This window comes from Chelonia mydas, chromosome 8 (assembly GCF_015237465.2).
Source record: "Chelonia mydas isolate rCheMyd1 chromosome 8, rCheMyd1.pri.v2, whole genome shotgun sequence".
In the NCBI taxonomy this organism is placed as follows: Eukaryota; Metazoa; Chordata; order Testudines; family Cheloniidae; genus Chelonia; species Chelonia mydas.
Window position 1 is genome coordinate 55679762 of NC_057854.1, and position 20423 is coordinate 55700184.

General features: G+C 39.7%; 1 protein-coding gene across 7 annotated transcripts in view; it reads right to left on the minus strand.

The window, feature by feature from the left end:
- The window catches only part of TPR (translocated promoter region, nuclear basket protein), a 73883-nt gene that overhangs the window by 32270 nt on the left and 21190 nt on the right, over nucleotides 1-20423 (minus strand). For all 7 annotated transcript variants that reach the window (XR_006283333.1, XM_037906943.2, XM_037906942.2 and 4 more), the window contains exons 15-31: nucleotides 15801-15964; nucleotides 15392-15531; nucleotides 15149-15297; nucleotides 14169-14331; nucleotides 13454-13588; nucleotides 12419-12559; nucleotides 12079-12247; nucleotides 9393-9559; nucleotides 8127-8279; nucleotides 7329-7445; nucleotides 5662-5865; nucleotides 5365-5549; nucleotides 4725-4872; nucleotides 3787-3924; nucleotides 2725-2856; nucleotides 1055-1185; nucleotides 448-658 (exon numbers count right to left, since the gene is read on the minus strand). Coding sequence is in view for 6 of the 7 variants with exons in the window: in XM_037906943.2 (XP_037762871.1) it covers nucleotides 448-658; nucleotides 1055-1185; nucleotides 2725-2856; nucleotides 3787-3924; nucleotides 4725-4872; nucleotides 5365-5549; nucleotides 5662-5865; nucleotides 7329-7445; nucleotides 8127-8279; nucleotides 9393-9559; nucleotides 12079-12247; nucleotides 12419-12559; nucleotides 13454-13588; nucleotides 14169-14331; nucleotides 15149-15297; nucleotides 15392-15531; nucleotides 15801-15964 (2647 nt within the window). In the remaining variant the exon portion in view is untranslated. The remainder of the gene's footprint in view (nucleotides 1-447; nucleotides 659-1054; nucleotides 1186-2724; nucleotides 2857-3786; nucleotides 3925-4724; nucleotides 4873-5364; nucleotides 5550-5661; nucleotides 5866-7328; nucleotides 7446-8126; nucleotides 8280-9392; nucleotides 9560-12078; nucleotides 12248-12418; nucleotides 12560-13453; nucleotides 13589-14168; nucleotides 14332-15148; nucleotides 15298-15391; nucleotides 15532-15800; nucleotides 15965-20423) is intronic.

The window sequence follows — 20423 nt, forward strand, 5'->3', positions numbered from 1 at the left end:
CAGAGGAGTAGCCGTGTTAGTCTGTACCCGAAAGCAACGAGGAGTCCGCTGGCAGCTTAAAGACTAACAGATTTATTTGGGCATAAGCTTCCATGGGTAAAAAACCCACTTCTTCAGATGCATGGAGTGAAAATTACAGATACAGGCTTGTGTCAATATATATTTATGCCTGTATCTGTACTTTTCACTCCATGCATCGGAAGAAGTGGGTTTTTTACCCACGAAAGCTTATGCCCAAATAAATCTGTTAGTCTTCAAGATGCCACTGGACTCCTCGTTTTTTTTGCACATACAGCATATTATTCTTTGGACATTTCAAAGTTAAAGCCAGAATTTTATAGGCAAGTTTTGGTATCAGAAGTAATGATATTATAAATAGTAATACCTATGAAGACTCTGCTGAGAGTGCACTATTCAATTTCTTAAATAATCAGAATTTACATCTACCTTGTCATATTGCGCTTTCAGCTCTTCATACTGAGTCTTGTATCGTCGCCCAATTTTCTTGACCTGTGTTATAGTTTTGACTTTTTCTTGTATGTCAGCCACTTTATTCTCTAGCTCCTTCTGAAGAGTGTCCTTTTCAGTTCTTATTTTAGCTAGTTCATCTCTGAGGGTCTGGACCAGATTCTGGCTTGTAGTCAGAGATGCGTTAGATCTAAACACCAAAATTGGATGAAGAGATGCATGAGATCTTGCCAAGAGATAAACAAAGTCAGTACATTTTGATATTGCTATATTTTTGTAATGTCATAATTCACCATGAGTGAATATATATTCAAAGCAAAGTACCCACACTAAATCAAATTATAAAAGTTAAATTTGGAGTCATTTGGCTACTTATTTTAAATGTCCTGTTTCCAAATAAATTAACACTTCACTTTTTATAACTACTGAATAAAAGGCATTAAATTGCTGAACACACACCAAAGGCTTAACACTTATATAGGGGCATTTAGGAGTTTTGATTCCAAATGTGGTCTTATTTTAAATATTACATAGTAAAACTGACCTTTAGTATGCAGAACTTTCCAAAAGTTTCCTTATACTGTACCTTGCTATTTCTGCTTTAAGCCTGCCTGTTTCTTCACTCATCTGTTGTATGCGTTTGGTATTCGCCTCCTTCTCTGAAAGGAGTTTCCGATATTCTTCAAGATCAGAGTCTTTCTGTTGGCTCAGTAAATGCTGAAAGATATTTATAATCTGATTAGTCTTGATTCTTGCAAAAAGAAAACACATTTCATTCTACAGAATCTATACATGTTGGTGATTGTTGCTTTTGTGCTCTGTCAATGGTGGTTTAGAACTGCATTCTAAGTTAGGCATGAGATACTGTATGAAAAAAGATGACCATGTTTACACTAAGGTATAACCACTAATGTATCACCACTGTTGCACAATTGTGATAAATCTCAAAGAAAGTATACCTTGAAAGGTATCATTGGAAAAGTTTCAGAGTGGTAGCCGTGTTAGTCTGAATCAGCAAAAACAACGAGGAGTCCTCATGGTACCTTAGAGACTATGGCGTTTTAGCCCACGAAAGCTTATACCCAAATAAACTGGTTAGTCTCTAAGGTGTCACAAGGACTCCTTGCATTGTTTTTATTTGAAAAGTTGTAATCTGTTGAACAATGTTATCCTGTTAATATGCGTGTATTATCATTGCATATGAAGTTATGAATCTTTGCTCTGTGTTTGTATCTTAAACATGTTTTATTCCTGGGTAACACCCACAAGACAGATTTACATCAACACCAGTCAGCCATGGTTGATGAACCATTAAGGAGAATCAACTCTTCCAGTAGGCCCCTTCCAACTACGCCTTAGAGAGCATGTAGACAATAGACGACTCATGAATCGGCAAGGGCATGCAGAACATGTGATCCCTGACTCCATGTTTGAGACTAACTTTCCATGCACATGGACTGAGAATATAAATGGAGACTATGACATTATCTCTTTGTCTCTTTCTTGCTCCACATCTCTGAACTATAATTTCTATAAGAAAGGGAAAGCTTTAAACAATGGACTGAAGACCCCCAACCCAGAGAGACTAATTACAAACTGGCCGATTTAACATCAGTGCTATTATCCTGATCTACAAACTCTGATATCAACTATAACATATATGATTCATTTTAACCTTTTAATCACTCTTCTTTTCCATTTTTTATGAATAAATCTTTAGTTAGTTACTAAAGATTGGCTGAAGCATGTTTTTTGAGTGAGATCCTGAAGTATATTTTGATCCGGGGGTAAGTGGTGGGTTCTTTGGAACAGGAAGACTATAATATATGTTATTTCTGGTTTTAATAATCATTTATCACAGATAAATGGTTTGTCTGGGTGACGCATGAGGGGCTAGAGGGCCTTAAGGGGACTGTCTGTGGCTCCATTATAACTAGTATGGTAATTTGGAAGCACACATTTGTTACCGGCTTGATGAGGTCTTAGGATAGAATACACCACCAGCCTGGGGTATATGCCCTGTATTCTGGCAGTCTGACCTCAGATTGGCGCTCTTAGCTGTGTCCTATACCAGGCAGAGTGACAAGGCAAACTCATGTTATCCTAACAAATTCAAGCCTTCTTAATACATATTCACTGGTGATGTTTCACAAATCAAATTCATTTCAGTCTTCCACCACTTTTCAGGAGATGGGGTTGATCTACCAGCATTTGAGTTCTTTCATTTGGACATCCTCTGTAAAAAGACGCACTCACCTGGGTCCGGGCTTTCCAACGTTTGACATCCTCTTCCAACAGCTTCTTTTCTGCCTGAAGCATTCCACTTTTTTCACTTAGCTCAGCATTAGACTCTTGTAAAGGTAGGATGTCTGCCTCTAGCTTACGCACCTGGAAAATCATCAGGTGTTAAAATATACCCCCATCTCACTGGGGGATCAGAGGGGATGTTGGTCAGACTGGCAGAGTGATGTACAGCCCAGAAGGACAGATGGGAGAGCATATGCCTGAGAAGGCCACGACTAGGGCCCTCCTCCTCCTGGGGTTCTCCACTGGCCAGCCAGGGGAGAAGTGGGAAAGCTGATCGACGGTGGAGCACAAAGGCCAATTTAAACCCCTTTCGAGAGTGTCTCCACTGGCCAGTGCAGATAAAGTCTGAAAGGTGCAGCACTCCCAGAAGTAAATGACACTCAAGATTTCACTGGTGGACCTTGTGCTTGTAAAAGAGGAGGCGTAAAACAACTTGCGGTCCCTCTTAATATCTTCTACTAGCTTTATGGGGGTGGGGGGGAAGAGGACGAGAAGATTCAGAAGTGAGCTGAGTTCTAGGGATAGATGATGAGGGTCAACCCTGAGTTATTGCTTACATGATGGGAGTGGGAGCCCTGTAAATCACACTGGACACCATTAAATTCCTGGTCTGTGAGATAGGCCACCTATAACACTCGGCAGAAGTGCTAAGTTAATAAAATTGTGGCCCACCACTTCAGCCCATCCCTTTATCTTTCTTTTATTTTAATGAGTGTCCTGATCAACGGCATATTGTTAATCAAGAGTAACTATTGATTTTCTACTTTATTTAAAGCTGCCTGCAACTTTCTGTATAGTAAACAGGACCTTGTCCTCTGACATCTTAATTATATTGAAAATCCTCTCAGTAGCGTGATTGTCCCCCACATTATTTATAATCAAGTTTTACAGCATGCAGTTATTGCAATTAGCGATATGTTATACTTCTAACAAACCCAGATGTTGATTCATTCAAGTTCTCCTTCAAATACTGAGTGTCTGAGAATTTTGTGCATAAGTCTCATCACTAACCTTTGCCTGCATTTGTTGTAGTTCTTGTTCTAGTCTCTCCTTCTCTTCTCTCAGCATCTTGTTGGTTTCTATCAATACATTCATGGTTTCTGTCTTTTTCATTAGTTCTTCATGCTGAGCAATTGTTTTTGCTGTTATCTGTTAGGTCAAAGAAAATCATCCACATAACTGGTTTAGCTTTCTTTGGACATAAACATTCAAACAACGTTCATTGGTATTAGACTTTAGAAAACTATCACTGTGTACATAAAGTCGTGTAAAAACTTTTTAAAGAGTTAGATGAAGAAATTAATATATTGTTTAAAAACCCTGAAAATAGCAGACTTCCCCATATGATTCTCTGTACCACTTCTCCAAACATTTCTTTTGACTGCTTCCTAAATATCTGTTCTGCACAACTATACATGTTAAAACAAGTTCTCGAAGCATAATTGCTATCCTGCTTTTGAAAGCAAGTTCATGGGGCTAGGAGCAAAGATAGTGCAACTGGACAAATATCAATCCCATTCCAAATACAATGGACTCTTGCACACTTCTTAGCTTTTAGCTTATGTTTACAATGCAGATGACAGGCATGCTTCCCAGCTCAGGTAGACAGATACATGCTAGCTCAAAAAGAGCTCTAAAAATACTGCTATAAATAGCAGCATAGCTGAGGGTAGCACAGATGGTGGCTCAGGCTAGCTGCCTAAGTACATACGCAGGGGATCTGGCTGGCTTCTCTGACTGGTCGCCTGAGCCACTGCCCGTGCTATCACCGGCTACACTGCTATTTTTAGCAAACTAGATTGAGCTAAGCTAGTACTTCTGTCTATCCAAGCTCAGAAACACACTCCTAGCTGCACAGACGTACCCAGTTGAAGTAGGAAAAGACATGAATAAGGAGGAAGACATTTCAGCCAGTTGTTGAAAGTGTAACCAACAGTTCATGTACACACCTGCACCTTCTCTCTCTCTGCGTTCAGACTATCATGCAACTCCTGGAGCTCCCTTTCCAGGTGATCCACCCTCTGACGATAACGCAAGCTCTCCACCTGGGCCACCTCAAACCTAGTTTCTGCAATCTCCTTCTCTCGGCGTATAAATCTATAAGAAAGGGGGTAATTTGAAATTAAGTGTAAGAAGGAAATTTAAATCTAGACACCCATGTCAGAATGAGGCCAGCTGCTAAAAGAAAATAAAAATGGCAGTTGGACAAAGAGACCCAAAAGCAAATCCATATATCTACCAATAAATAAAGGAAACAAGAACACTTGATCCTACTCTGGGAAGGTGTCACTCTGTGGAATGTTCTTGGCACCATCGTTTACCAGGAGGTACCAGGCCCTCCAGACAAGTCTCTGCCTTACATCTTTTCCATATGATAGCTGGGACCAATCAGCAGTTGCAATTCCACCTATCTCTGCTGCTACTGAAGCAGGGGAAAGGCTGTCACTGCAGCTAATACCAGTTAAAAATTAATCCACTTTAATTTTGAAATATTCTGTTTTCCAAAAAAGAAAATGAAGATGAACTAACCAGTTCAGCAACTGAAATTACTCACAATGACTATGGAAAATAGTTTAGGATTAAATTTACCGGAGAATTTCTAAGATTTGTTCTTGTGATTTGCCTTCTTCATTAAGAGAAACATTCAATGCACTTGGCATGGCTTCCTTCACAGAGGTCACCATCTTGTCACTTAGATTTTCCAGTTGCTCATGTAATAATCGGTTTTGTTTTTCTAAGTCTTCACAGCGAGACCCAAGCTTTGAAGTTTCACCCTACAACAGAATATTTTTCTGTTTGGTCATGATGAATTTTAATTTGCATAGGTCTGAACACTACAGATATCTATACACTTCAGAAAAGTCACTGGAGCCAGAAAAATCCTACCTTTAACATTCTCTCCCGCTCTTCCCATGAGGCTTTGCACTCCAGAAGTGCAGATTCAGCTTTCTGAGTAGCTTCCTCTAACTGCTGCCTTATTGCTGAATTCTTAGCAACTTGACTTTTAGCAGCCTGCAAGGCCTCAACATCAGCAGCATGAAGCATCAATTCCCGCTCATACTTATTTTGAGCTTCTGAAGCGATCTTTGCCTGTGAGAAACAGTGTACTTTGTTATTTCTTCAAGTATGTCACATACCCTCCATAGCTTTCCATACTTGTTAAAAAGTTACATAAATACAAAAAGGGAAATTTCCCAATATTAGACTTGTCTTCTCTTGTAGATCAATCCTGATAAACAAAATAAGCCACCAAAAATAAAATCGAAGCCACCTCCTCAAAGTGTCCTTATCCCTTAACCCATGTGATTCTCAAAAGCCTGAGAAAACAGATATGCAGATTTGAATATATTCCTAAATATTAACACTGACAACCAGCTGGATGAAAACCCCTTTTATATGCCCTTTCACCAGCCCTCTTCCTTTAAATTCTGCATCGAGAGGGATAGGAGCTTTTCAAGCACTTCTGCTGATTGCAACTATAGAGAGAGGTAAATACAAAAGGGGCGGGGGGGAAGGACCAGCAAAAGATTGACTCAGTCTTATTATCTGACACATGAAAATCCCCAGCAATTAAACACTCAGTCTAGATTAACTACACAATTGAGTTTTCTGAAAGAGTTATTGGAATTCTCAGATGTAGAAAAATAAGCATGACTAGGATTCACTGTAAAAACCAGCAGTTACTTGACACCAAACTTATCTTCTCAGAGTATTGGCAAAAATGTTTTGCTACAGTTATTGCTGCTAGCATGCACTCTAAGTAATTGTCAGAATTGGGTTTGGAAAGAAATTTTCCCCTAGTATATATGGGTGAGAACTTTAGTTTTCACCTTCTTCTGGAGAGTTAAGAAAGAATCCATTAAGATCAGTTAAGTACACACACAGTCAGTGTTCCCTCTAATTTGTTACGTCCACGTGTTGAATGAATTTTGTTATGTGCCCCAATATGGAGGTGATGTTTGACACATCACCTTCACATTGGTACACATAACAAAATTCATGTGGTGGGAGTGTGGCTGAGGGGATCGGAGCGTGGGAGGGGGCTCAGGGCTGGGGCAGAGGGTAGGGGTGCAGGCTCTGGAGTGGGGCCGGGGATGATGGGTTTGGGTACAGGCTGCCCCGGGGCTGCGGTGGGGAGAGAGGACTCCCCCAGACCTCTCTTGCTGCAGTAGCTCAGGGCTGGGGGAGAGGCACCTCTTCCTGGCCGCAGCAGCTCCAGAGCGTCTGGGCAGGGCCAAGAGAGGGGCGCATCTCCCGCGCGGCAGGTCCACACTGGGGCCTTATACTAGTGCAGAATTTTATATTCAAAAGTCTATTTAATTAAACACTCCAGTTATTTAAAATTTAGATTACATCAAGGCAATGAAGTACCAGGAAATGCAGTCTAGGAAACAATCATGTCATAGGAATGGACGAACTGCTCCTGTAATACCCTTCTATTTCCACTAATTTCTCTGACCAACTGCACTGAAAATTAAACTCATCCTTGGCTCCAGACAGAGACAAAGCTATCAAACTTCATCTGGCCATTTATAGCTAAAACCAAAACCTACCTGTTCCTGACAGTCACGCCTGGCCTGCTGTTCATTATTTATTGCTGTGCTTGCTCTTTGAAGAGCTTCCTGGACTTCAGATTGCACATTAGAGAGGCTCTTCTTCAGTTCAGATAGCTATAGAAAGGAAATAAAATTGAACAGACAGTGTAATTTATTAAGTACTATAACACAGTTTTTAAAAGAAGCAACATGAAGAGGTATAAGATATGAATAATTTAGAGGCAAAGGAGGAATTTTAAATGGTTATAATCTGGTGAAATTTAGATTTTGGCTTAACAACGTAATAGAGCCATTTTTGTGCGAATTCAGGTATTCCGAGCTCCGTTTTCAGAAATAGGTAACTGTGCTTTCCCAGCTGAGTTCACATCAGTGATGCTGGTTGCACAGCAGTCTTGTTAATTTCAACTCCAACAGGAAGAAAATCAGCCATTTCCCAAATATAAAATGGAAAAATTAAAGGGTCTGGATGCCCTAATTTTGGTATACATAAACAAACACCGCAGCTTGGTTTTGCTAGTGTGACAATGCTATTTCCTTCAAGCACTGATCAAAGTATAAGACAAGACAAACAGTGAAGGACTGAGTGGATAAAGAGTTTAATATATGTATTTATATATTTTAATATAGCATCCTTCTAATTCAGTTACACTCCTGTAAATCCTTTTGTGAAATTAGCATTGGAGATTGCATTGCTTTCCTTTTCTGCATAGAAGTTAAAATGAAAACTACAATTAAAGACTAACTGCAAACATATTCTTGTAGACACAAGGAAGGTGAACATTCAGCACTCTATACCTGTTGCTCCATGTTCTCTATAGCTTTACGTTTCTCATCCTGAAGTTCTTGCTTTTCCTTTTCTGCCTCCATCAGTTTCTTTTCTAGCTGGGCTTGATACTCAGAAGAATCCTTCAAACGTGCATCAACAGTTGCACGAACTTCCTCTGTCACCTTCACAAAAAAAGTAATGTCAAAAAGGTCAAGCCATCAGTAAAAATTTAGATCCACACACACTACAGGGTACATGAGATCTGCTTGTGTTCCATACTTTCCTTATAAAGATTCACATTTTATGTTTCACATTCATGCAATATTCATTTTAAGCCAAAAAAATGGAATCTTAATCTCAGTTAGCCAAATGTCATGGGGACACTGGAAATTATAGCTAATGGTATTTTTGAATCACTCAGAATATTTTCAACATCCCACCGGGGGCACTTTTGAAGAGCATAGTTTCAGATAACTAGGTTTGGATATATATCAGCTGAAATATCTTATTACATATTAAAGTTTGTAAAATTTATAAAACTCATGCCTCAATGAAATGTTTGCAGTAACTATTGGAGGGGAAGAGTACTGGATGCTGGACACAGAGTGACATGTACTTGATCTGTTGGATGCCACAATTTTAGTAAAAACGATAATTTTGTCCAGTAATCAAAGTTCTATTTGGGTATTCTCTGATTTGACAAATCAAGAATCTAAAAGACACACAGACGATTTATAACATTGGGCTGCATTTGCAGTTTAGGCAGTGATGTTTTTTTACAAATAGGATGTGGTTATTTGCCTTCATGCTTGAAGTGTGCCTAGAAAGTATTCTTTCACATATTTGAAAAGTTTAATCCGTTAGGATAAAAAGTGATTATTTAGAATGTATACATAAATTGTATCTGATTCATATGCAATGCCTACATTTCCAAAGGTCTTGTGAGGGCTGAGGTCACTTGCTAGTAGAGAACTTGGAGACAGTCAGGCAAAGAGTCAGCCTTCCCTCAAATTTACAGTTCAGTTATATTAACATATGGGCATTAAAGTATGCAGGAAGACTGAATGTGCAGTTTGCTTGAAACTATTTACGGTAAGTACTGAAAAGGAATGGTATAATTTCCCAAGACCCTAACAAGCACTGCAAAATACTTGCTTCTGATTGTGACATCCCATGAAACAACACAGGCTACAGAATTCCTCATAAGTAAGAGTACTAATACAGTGAAAAATATGACCAAGATGTACAGTTATATTTAGCAAGTAATGTTAATGGCTAAACATATTGACACTTACCTGTTTTTCTTTATTAAGGGATTCTTCTAAACTAAGAACCATAGCTCTGTACTGTTCCACATTACTAGTAGTAGTCTTCAATCTTTCCTTCAGGTCATTAACTTGTTCCTCAGCTTGTCTTAGTCGACTAACAAGATCATCCACATCCTCATTTGCACTAGGCTGTCCTAAGATATAAAAATTGTGACAGGGTCGGGCCGGATGGCTACAGGAGAGTAATAGAAGGCAGATATATTAGCCCCAGGTTACGTAGGTCCCTTTTCCCTGGGTAAGATAACAGGGAAGGTTCCAGAGCAACCAGGAACCTTCTGGAGACAATTAAGACACACAGGCTGATTAGAACACCTGCAGCCAATCAAGAAGCTGCTAGAATCAATTAAGGTAGGCTAATCAGGGCACCTGGATTTAAAAAGGAGCTCACTTCAGTTTGTGGTACACGTATAAGGAGCTGGGAGCAAGAGGCGCTAGGAGCTCAGAATGCATACTGTTTGAGGACTGAGGAGGACAAGCATTATCAGACACCAGGAGGAAGGTCTTATGGTGAGGATAAAGAAGGTGTTGGGAGGAAGTCATGGGGAAGTAGCCCAGGGAGTTGTAGCTGTTGCATAGCTGTTCCAGGAGGCACTCTAGACAGCTGCATTCCACAGGGCCCTGGGCTGGAACCCGGAGTAGAGGGTGGGCCCGGGTTCCCCCCAAACCTCCCAACTCCTGGTCAGACACAGGAGGAGCTGACCTGGACTGTGGGTTCACGAAAACGGCCAAACTAAGGGCTGCTGTGAAGCTCCAAGGCGAGCAAATCCGCCAATAAGCGCAAGACCCACCAAGGTAGAGGAGGAACTTTGTCACAAAATCATAAATTTATAAACTAGTCTTTAAGATGTAAATTATGTCCAAGATATACCTTCTGAAGATAAGATGAGCAGTGACATTGCTTTGTGATTTTCACAGGAAGCAACTTAATTTCACCAGATATTACCCTGGCTGTACTTATTAATTTTTGTGGTGCTGCAAGGGAGAAGTGAGATGAGACAATACACGAGGGTAGTCTGGTAAGACTAGCCTTATAATTAGAGCCCTGTGATTTCTGTAAATATGAAGTCCCACGAAATAAAATGAAAAACGTATATAAAAGAAAATAAAGCAACTGTGTCCTCCCACCCAATACCTCACCCTGCAAGGGTGGCTCCTGCCCCACAGGGCTGGGCCCAGTTCCCTGCATTGTGACCTGATGCATGGGGTGGCAGTGCTGCTCAGGCTTGGCCCAGCCACCTTTCTGTCATGACGTGATGGGGTCTCCAGGCCAAATCTGAGTGAGTGGTGTCGTAACCCAAATTTGCAGTACTATTTGCTTAAATTTGGCCCTGTTGCCCTCCTACTGCCATGGAGGGGTGGCCAGGCAAAACTTGAGTGGTGCTGTAACCCTGTTCACCAGGGCTCAATGCCTGGAACGGGAAGCTGGACTCAGCCCCATGGGGCAAGAAAAACTGCTGCTGCAGGGTGAATGTTGGGTGGGCTCACCCTGAAACCCCACAAGGCCTCCCACCCCCCACGGGACATGAGAACTTCCTCAGCCCCCTACCCCTCCATGGAAGGACCCTCCAATACTCCTGTTGGGATGGCTAAAACAAAGTAACACAAAATTTCCCAAAACTAAATGAAAAACTATAAAAAGCTTTAACAAATTTCATGTGTCTCTACTTATAATCTTACCATCTCTTCTAAAACATAAAGTTCCCTTTCATATTTGGAGGAGAATGTACACATTAAATTTGAACATTTTTTAAACTCAAAATTTTTTTGGGTAATAGAGGAATAAAAATTTTTTTTTTAACAAGTAAGAATTTTCAAGATTCATAAATTTCTTTAAAACACAGTCAAACCAAATTATTTTCCAATGAATTAGAAGTTTTCCTTTAAGGCTAAGAACAAACATGAAAAATTTCAAGCCAAAAGGATTTTTCTTTTAGAAAATCCTAAGCATTAAATAAAAAGCAATAGCTCATGAGGTAAGTGCTTTCTCATCTGTAACTATTGCTAAAAATATTAATATGTTTTTCTAAATGTTGCACAGTGGAACAAATGAAAATAAATTCATAATCAAAACGTCATAAAATCTTGCATCTTAAACACACAACTAAAGCATACATGAAAACAGGGCTTTTAAAAAAGTTAGTTGCTACCTGTTGAAAGTACACATCACAAAATCTGCCGCTTTAAAAGATACAAGGTAAAACACTGGCCCTAGTGAAGTCATTGCAGAACCAGGATTTCACCCACAATCTTACATTGCAATTATGACATAAAATGCAAGTTCAGAAATTTCCACCCATTACCCTAAGAACACTACCGAGGTCTAAGCAATTAATTTAGATGATGAGGATGAGGAAGTATAAGATCAGATGTATTTAAGAAATAGCATTTCACATAAAAGGTAAGCTTTCAAGTCTACATAGGAGGCCTGTTCATTTGTCCTATTTTTAAGTCGGGTCCATCTGAATTCTTTTATACCTCATATTGGTCAAACTGTATCTGAACATGTTGGAGTAATCAGAATGGGGTTTTCTGATTTCAGAGACTATATTCCTAGATTTACACACAACACTGGACATAACTCACTCTAGTCTCCTCCTTCATTGGGCAGCTTTCAAACTGGTAAACGTTTCAGTAAATCACCATTTCTCTTTACCTTTACCAGGAGCCTGCTGGGATGTCTGGGAGGCTAACTGAGCTTCAATATTATTCAGCTGCTGTTTCAATGTGGCAGTCTCTTTTTGGGCATTCTTCAGCAGTTCCTTTGTGTTAAGGTGACGGTTCATTTCAGTCTCAAGTTGTCTCTTAGTATCCAACAGATGAACCTGTAAAGGCAGTGTTCTTGAGTCTGCAATACCTGACACATTGCATAAAAATCCAACATAATTAATACAAGACAACAATGTAATGATTAAGCAGATCTTGTAAGCTGGTAAGCAATTTCATTTATTTTTCCCTTAAACACCAATTAGAAAAAATTGCTTACAAGTACTCACATCTTGGTTTTTGGTAAGCACATGCCTTTGTTCCACCTCATTCTCTAGTTTCTTCTTTAGTTGGGATATCTCACGCTCTAGTTTCTCTACCTGGTTGTTGAGTCTTTGTTTAGTCTCTGTCTCAGACCTCTCCAATATCACCTGATAAAAGCACGAAATGTGATTGCTACCATGTGGAACAATTCAGACAAGTGAAGAAATCCTAATCACTTAGTATGAGTTAACTCCACACCATTCCTGTTACCCTCACCCCCCCGGACACACACAAAAAATTATGCACCACACAATATGCTGTATCAGGATGTTACAACTAACACAGCAGAACTTGTTACCGCCATGAAAAGCGAGTTTATACTGCCTGCCAAATTTTTCTTGTAACTACATAACTCAATCATAATGTATTTTAAAAAAGATGTGTTACTAAACAAGCGTTCAGTCATCATTAAAGATGAATTTGTTAGGAATGTTATCTTAAGCAATTATTTATGAATGAAGTATTAAACACATATCAGTGTAACAGGAAAACAAAATTAGTAGGTCAGGCAGTCACCAGAATCAAGTTTGTCAGAGTTAATGAAACAAGTAACCACTTTTTTGATCTGATCCACAATTTACAGTCAGTTGCATTTTAATGGTTATATCATCAATGGAAGGAGAATAATTCCTTGTCTTTTGAAAAGTGCACAAAAACGAAGCCCATACTGATAACAGTATTATTGCTCACTGATGAAATTGCTAAGTAACATATTCAAGTAATGAATGTTTATTTGTGACTTGAAACAATGATTGCTGTTTAATGGCCTGATCCAATGCTTATTGAAGTCAATGATTTCATCAGGCATTGGATAATATCTTGAAACATGCTATTTTCATCAGTATTTTTAAAGCCCTGAATAGAACATGCCAAGTCATCATACTAATTCCTGAAAGATCTGACAAAATGAAGTGTTACACATTTAGTGTTATCAATTGAAAAGACTCTCTCCAGTTCACATGGTTTTTGCATCCAACAAAAAAGATGGCATTTGATTATACCTGAATAGTTCGCAGATTAGTAAGCAGTAAATTTTGTCCCCTTTGCTCAGCTAATAAAGATTCTCGTTGCTGAGTCAGACGAACTTCAGCCATCTTCAAGATATCCTTCTCTTTTTTCAAGTTCTCTGCTCTCACCTTTAAAAGAGCAGATTACAAATGAAAATTTAGCATCTTAACAGCAAATCTGTGCATTAGTTAATTTGGGCAAAATTTACCTACTGTATAACTTCTTGAAAAAACAAACATTATAAACATAATCAAGGTAAGTAACCAAAGCCAGTCAAGTACTCTTCTAAATGTAACCAGGCTTAAATTTGTGAAATTTAACAAAGTAAATACGTTTTAGAATTACAAAACTTTAGCTAGCCGACTAACATTAACCAAAAGCAAAAGCTTCACTCTATTCATCAGTAAAAAAAAACAACAGCCCTTAGAACAGTTTACTGAGTCTCTAAGTATTTGTGATGGTCAACAAAATATCTCACATATACATGTTCCAACATGGACATGATTTTAACAGCCAGTGTTTTCACAAGACATGAAGTTTTAAGAGATTTAGTACTAGATTCTACTGAATTCTGAAATTTCAGGTGGTGTGAAGCACTGGTTCAAATTCTAACAGTTTTCAAGACAATGGACTACAAATCTACTGTGTCACTATACTAAATTTGAAGTGTGTACGAATACAGATTGCATGAAAATGTTGTACAATCACCTCTGCCATAGCCAGCTTTTCATTAGCTCCCCTTAAGTCCTGGGTCATTGTATTAATTATCTGTTCCTGTTTTTGAGTTGTTGCTGTGAGCTTTTGCGTTCTCTCCTGAAGAGATGTTATTTCTCGACGATATCCCTCAACATTGTCCTGCAGCATCTCATAACTTTAAATGGAACAAACAAAAAAAAGTATTTTATATTCCTGAGTTAAATGACTTACACTGAATTACAAGGTGGGTGCATACACTCGCATGAACATGCTATGTTTACATGTACCAGTTTGAAGCATGATTTACAGAGATATTAGCCTTGTAAAAGATTAGCTGAATTGGAAAAGTAAATGCAAATTAAATAGCTTTCTCTAAAGTGCTGGTCTATTTCTTATCAAGTTTCTGAATATGATGAATATTTGAGTTAATATCATGCAAGTAGGGCTAGTTCTTAAATAACGACCAATTAACACAAGCTAAACAGACTTCTCTTCCACTGACAGGCTAGTTGACTATTCTATTCAATACTAGTTGAAGCTCCTCTGGCTTTAAAAATATAAGGTTTCTCTCTCTCTCTCTCTTTGGCTTTAACCCAGAAAGTTGTATTTCAAATAAAGGATCCAAAGTTTCATGTTTGGGTTGTTCCCTTCTTGGATATCTTGGTTTTTGTTTTTAAATAAAGAATTTATTATGGGTTCCCACTTTGGATTAAGTAATACTGGCACTTTTTTTTTTTTTTTTTTTTGGAGTAGCAACATGCTATCCATTTTGGGCTTTTTACGGAATTATAAAGTAGCCAGGTAACAATGCACCTAAATTTGCCGGTGTGCGGCAACTGCCTTCTCACTCAATTGGAAACATTGGTATTTTTATTAGCAGTTCATATCAACAAACATGCTATATAGTCTAACACCAAGCAATTAGCTTGTTTTCTCACATGTAAGACAAGAAAATGGAGTTCTACTTGGAAATGTAATAAACACCAAATTACCGTTTGGAGGCAAATTCAAGTTGGGTGGACATCTTAGCATTCTGTGACCGCAAGTCTGTGACTTGCTCCTGAAGTTTTTCATTTTGTTCATTTAGCAGTTTGTCATTCTCTGCCTTTTCTTTTCTGTAGTTCTCAAAAACTTCCCGCAGCTACAGTAAGCATTAAGGAACAATCGTTAAGAAGATTACAAGGTGAAAAAGAAACAAATTATTTGAAATGTTTAACGAAAAAAATACAGTTTACCTGTTTAAGTGCAGCCTTAGCCTCTACTGCTTCTACTGACTCAGTCATTGACACTGGAGCAGGAGTTGACATGGCCTGAGGCATACTTGAACGTTTTGGGGTTGATGTAAAAGAAATTTCCTCTGGCAACATACTTGAAGCTTTATAAAAATAAAAACTACATTTTAAAACCACCAAATATACAAACAGAAGATTGAATCTCAGTCACTTGGTGTTGGGAAGGCTAGGAGTTCTTAGAGCAAAAAACTTATTTCATATTTTCCATATGCCATCTAACGATAAACACTGAACAACATAGACCAACAAAAAAAAGGTTCCAATCCTCTCTATGCATCATTTTAGAAAGCTATCAACTACTGTGAAGTTCTTTGACATGTGGAAACTTATGAGTTGCTAACACAAGCCTAACCTTGCACTGGAATGACAACTCCAGTTGTCTGAGCTAACAGTACACGGTACATATCACGCTGACGAACTATAGAGTCTACAAGCTGCAGCTGAACATGACGTGCTTCACGCAGTTTCTCTAACTCATGGATGGCTTCCTCAAGTTGACTCTGCAGCTCAGAAATTCTGAAACAGAGAAAAGACAGGATTTTGTTTTCTTTTTAACTGTATTTAGACAGCAATTATTAGCAGCCATGGTGGCATTTTTACAGAAGCATTTAAACTATTTAATCACAACAGGCCTTCAAAACTGTTTAGTCCATCCTTGGAACTTTAATTAGTATCACTGGGAGTTCTGAGCAAAGATACATGGACTGGACAAGGCCCTTGGACTTGAACAATTTTTCTTTTAAAAAGTGAGCAAACATGACTGCCTGGCTTAGTCAGAGTCACATATTGGCAGATATCCTATTGCTCATCTTATTTGAGCTCTCAGTTGTTTTAAATTTTGGGTACAATTACAGTACCTTGTTAAACTGACAACATAGAAACATATGCAATTCATTTAGCAAATACAAAATATGTCCCGCTATGCCACTGATTAATCTGACAGGGGAAATGGAGATTCCCTTCTCTTAAGACGGGGGAGGGCTATATGCCAGTCAATTGGCTAGGTGCCCCTTCCCACATATACTGACAGGCGATAAATTGGATAATACAAAGAAATAAATTCCTGCACTTGGAGCTGTGGGGATCTGTGCCTGCTGACGGTCCATGTCCTCAAAATGTCTCGTGGCCTGCAATCAGCTAACCCTGATGGGCTGCATGTGGCCCACAGGCCACAGGTTGCCCACCACTGCTCTAGGCCTTGGCTGATTGGCATTGGTCCCCATATCACGGACCCGCTTAAGAGATGGGATTTTTTCACCTTCCATGAGCATCCACTATGTGTAGGCCACAGGTTTGGAGGTTTTGCTATTATTTAGGTTTTCTTCACATAGTTTCAAAGCACCTGTAACTTTATGGAGGCAAGAGACAGATTTGAAGACGGCTGGCAGTTTTTCAAAGAGACATTATTAAGGGCATAAGAGGAAACTATCCCACTGCGTAGGAAAGATAGGAAGTATGGCAAGAGACCACCTTGGCTTAACCAGGAGACCACCCTGTCTTAACCAGGAAATACAAGAAGAGTCCTACAAAAAGTGGAAACTATGTCATATTACAAAGGATGAATATAAACAAATAGCACAAGTATGTAGGGACAAAATTAGAAAGGCCAAGGCACAAAATGAGATCAAACTAGCTAGAGACATAAAGGATAACAATAAAACATTCTACAAATACATTAGAAGCAAGAGGAAGACCAAGGACAAAGTAGGCCCATTACTCAAAGAGGGGGGAAAAACAAAAGAAAATGTAGAAATGGCAGAGGTGCTAAATGGCAGAGGTGCTTAATGACTTCTTTGTTTTGGTTTTCATTAAGAAGGTTGGTGGTGATTGGACATCTAACATAGTGAATGTCAGTGAAAAAGAGAAAGGATCAGAGGCTAAAATAGGGAAAGACGAAGTTAAAAATTACTGAGACACTTTAGATGTCTTCCAGTCACCAGGGCCTGATTAAATCCATCCTACAGGGTACTCAAGGAGCTGACTAAAGTGATAGCTGACCCATTAGCAATTATCTTTGAAAGTCATGGAAAACAGGAGAGATTCCAGAAGACTGGAAAAGGGCAAATTTTGTGCCAATCTATAAAAAGAGAAATAAGAACAACCCGGGGAATTACAGAGTGGTCAGCTTAACTTCAGTACCCGGAAAGATAATGAAGCAAATAATTAAGCAATCAATTTGCAAACATCTAGAAAACAATAAGGTGATAAGTAACAGTCAGCATGGATTTGTCAAGGACAAATCCTGTCATACCAACCTGATAGCCTTCTTTGACAGGGTAACAAATCTTGTGGATGGAGGGGAAAGCGGTAGACACGGTATATCTTCACTTTAGGAAAGCTTTTGACACTGTCTCGCATGACCTCAAACAAACTAGGGAAATGCAATCTAGATGGAACTACTATAAAGTGGGTGCAAAACTGGTTGGAAAACCATTCCCAGAGTAGTTATCAGTGGTTCACAGTCATGCTGGAAGGGCATAATGAGTGGGATCCTGCAGGGATCAGTTTTCGGTCCAGTTCTGTTCAACATCTTCATCAATGATTTAGATCAGCGTAACCAACCTGTGGCTCTGGAGCCACATGCGGCTCTTCAGAAGTTAATATGCGGCTCCTTGTACAGGCACTGACTTCAGAGCTGGAGCTACAGGTGCCAATTTTCCAATATGCCGGGGGGTTCTCACTGCTCAACCCCTGGCTCTGCCACAGACCCTGCCCTCACTCCACCCCTTCCTGCTCCCTCCCCTGAGCCTGCATTGCCCTCGCTCCTCCCCTCCCCCCCCACGTCACGAAAAAGCTGATCGGGGGGTGCGGGGAGGCACTCATCAGTGGAGCTGCTGGTAGGTGGGAGGCACTGGGAGCGGGGTGGGGGAGCTGATGGGGGGCTGCTGACATATTACTGTGGCTCTTTGGTACATTGGTCAATTCTGGCTCCTTCTCAGGCTCAGGTTGGCCACCCCTGATTTAGGTAATGGCATACAGAGTACCCTTATAAAGTTTGCAGACAATACCAAGCTGGGAGGAGTGGCAAATGCTTTGGAGACTGGGATTGTAATTCAAAATGATCTGGACAAACTAGAGAAATGGTCTGAAGTAAATAGGATTAAATTCAATAAGGACAAATGCAAAGTACTCCACTTAGCAAGGAACAATCAGTTCCACACACAAAATGGGAAATGACTGCCCAGGAGTACTGCGGAAAGGGATCTGGGGGTTATAGTGGACCACAAGCTAAATATGAGTCAACAGTGTAACGCTGTTGCAAAAAAAGCGAACATCATTCTGGGGTATATTAACAGGAATGTTGTAGGCAAGACATGAGAAGTAATTCTTCTGCTAACTCCGCACTGACTAGGCCTCAACTGGAGTATTGTATCCAGTCCTGGGTGCCACATTTCAGGAAAGATGTGGACAAATTGGAGAAAGTCCAGAGAAGAGCAATAAAAATTATTAAAGGTTAGAAAACATGACCTATGAGGGAAGATTGAAAAAACTGGGTTTGTTTAGTCTGGAAAAGAGATGACAGAGGGGACATGATGACAGTTTTCAAGTACATAAAAGATTATTAAAAGGAGAAGGGAGAAAAATTGTTCTTAACAATGGGCTTAAATTGCAGCAAGGGAGGCTTAGGTTGAACATTAGGAAAAACTTCTTAATTGTCAGGGTAGTTAAGCACTGGAATAAATTGCCTAGGGAGGTTGTGGAATCTCCATCGTTGGATATTTTTAAGAGCAGGTTAGACCAACAACTGTCAGGAATGGTCTAGATCAGGAGTTCTCAACAAATTTTTTGGTGGCTTCAGAGTGCAATTTTTCCTAAAACACTTAATTAACTTTAGGAAAAACAAACCAATATGCACATACATGTCCAAATCATTGTAATTTATTTATGTAGGATTTTTTTTTGGAGACTCAATAATAAAAATAATGTACAGTTGTCTCTATTCTCCACTGGACCTAAACAGAATAGAAACACAAATAAGGTGCTTTGCACGTTCTTCTTCTTTTTTTTTTTTTTTAAATTTAGATTAGCTAGCTACTAAATCTGCTGTGAAAAGTGATATTAACAAACACACAAATATCACTTTTCACAGCAGACTTACTCAGCCCTGGCAATCTGGGGACAAATTGAGCCCGGATGGGGAAGCGGGTACGGAGGCAGCGGGAGCCAAGGGCAATGGGGCACCAGGGGAGGCAGCGGGGGTCAGAGGTGATGGGAGAGGTGATGAGCTTGGGGAACGGAGCCCAAAGCCCCATGGCTAAAGCCTGCCACCTCAGGGCTGAAGCCTGACCCCACCTCCCCTGGGAAAGTGGGGAACTCACTGGCTGCCTGCTTCTCCAGCTTTTGTCTCTCCAGAGAGTGGCCAATGCTTTTCCCCCTGCAACCTCCATCAATAACCACCCAGAAGGCTGCGATCGCACAAAAAACCCCTGGTGGCCACAGTTCAGAAATGCTGGTTTAGATAACACTTAGTCATGCAATGAGTGCAGGGGACTGGACTAGATGACCTCTCAAGGTCCCTTCCAGTCCTACGATTCTATGAATGGCAAGATGGGAAAGGGCCTTTTCCACCAAGAACAATTTAGAGGCAGCCCCTTATTCACGCACATTTCTTCAAACAAAAATTGGGGTAGGTTGGGGGAATTTAGTTGCAAATGTATCGCACAGGGTGGAGTCTGCTAGGGACTTGTATGTTATGGTCACAGTTTGAGGACATAAGCACGTTGGACTAGTTTTAATTCCAGGTAATGGGTTTTGCCATTTCAAATTTAGCCCAACGAATGAAGTTGCAGCCACTCACTTGAGCCATAATATAACTATAACTCTTTATTCACCAATCATTTGGTGACAATACAAATCAACTATTAGTCATCAACTACGAAGAGTAACTATTAAAAAATAAAGTAAGGGGACACTATCACCCCAAAAACCTTAAACTCACTTTGCCTAAATAGATTAACATTCTTTTACAAAATAA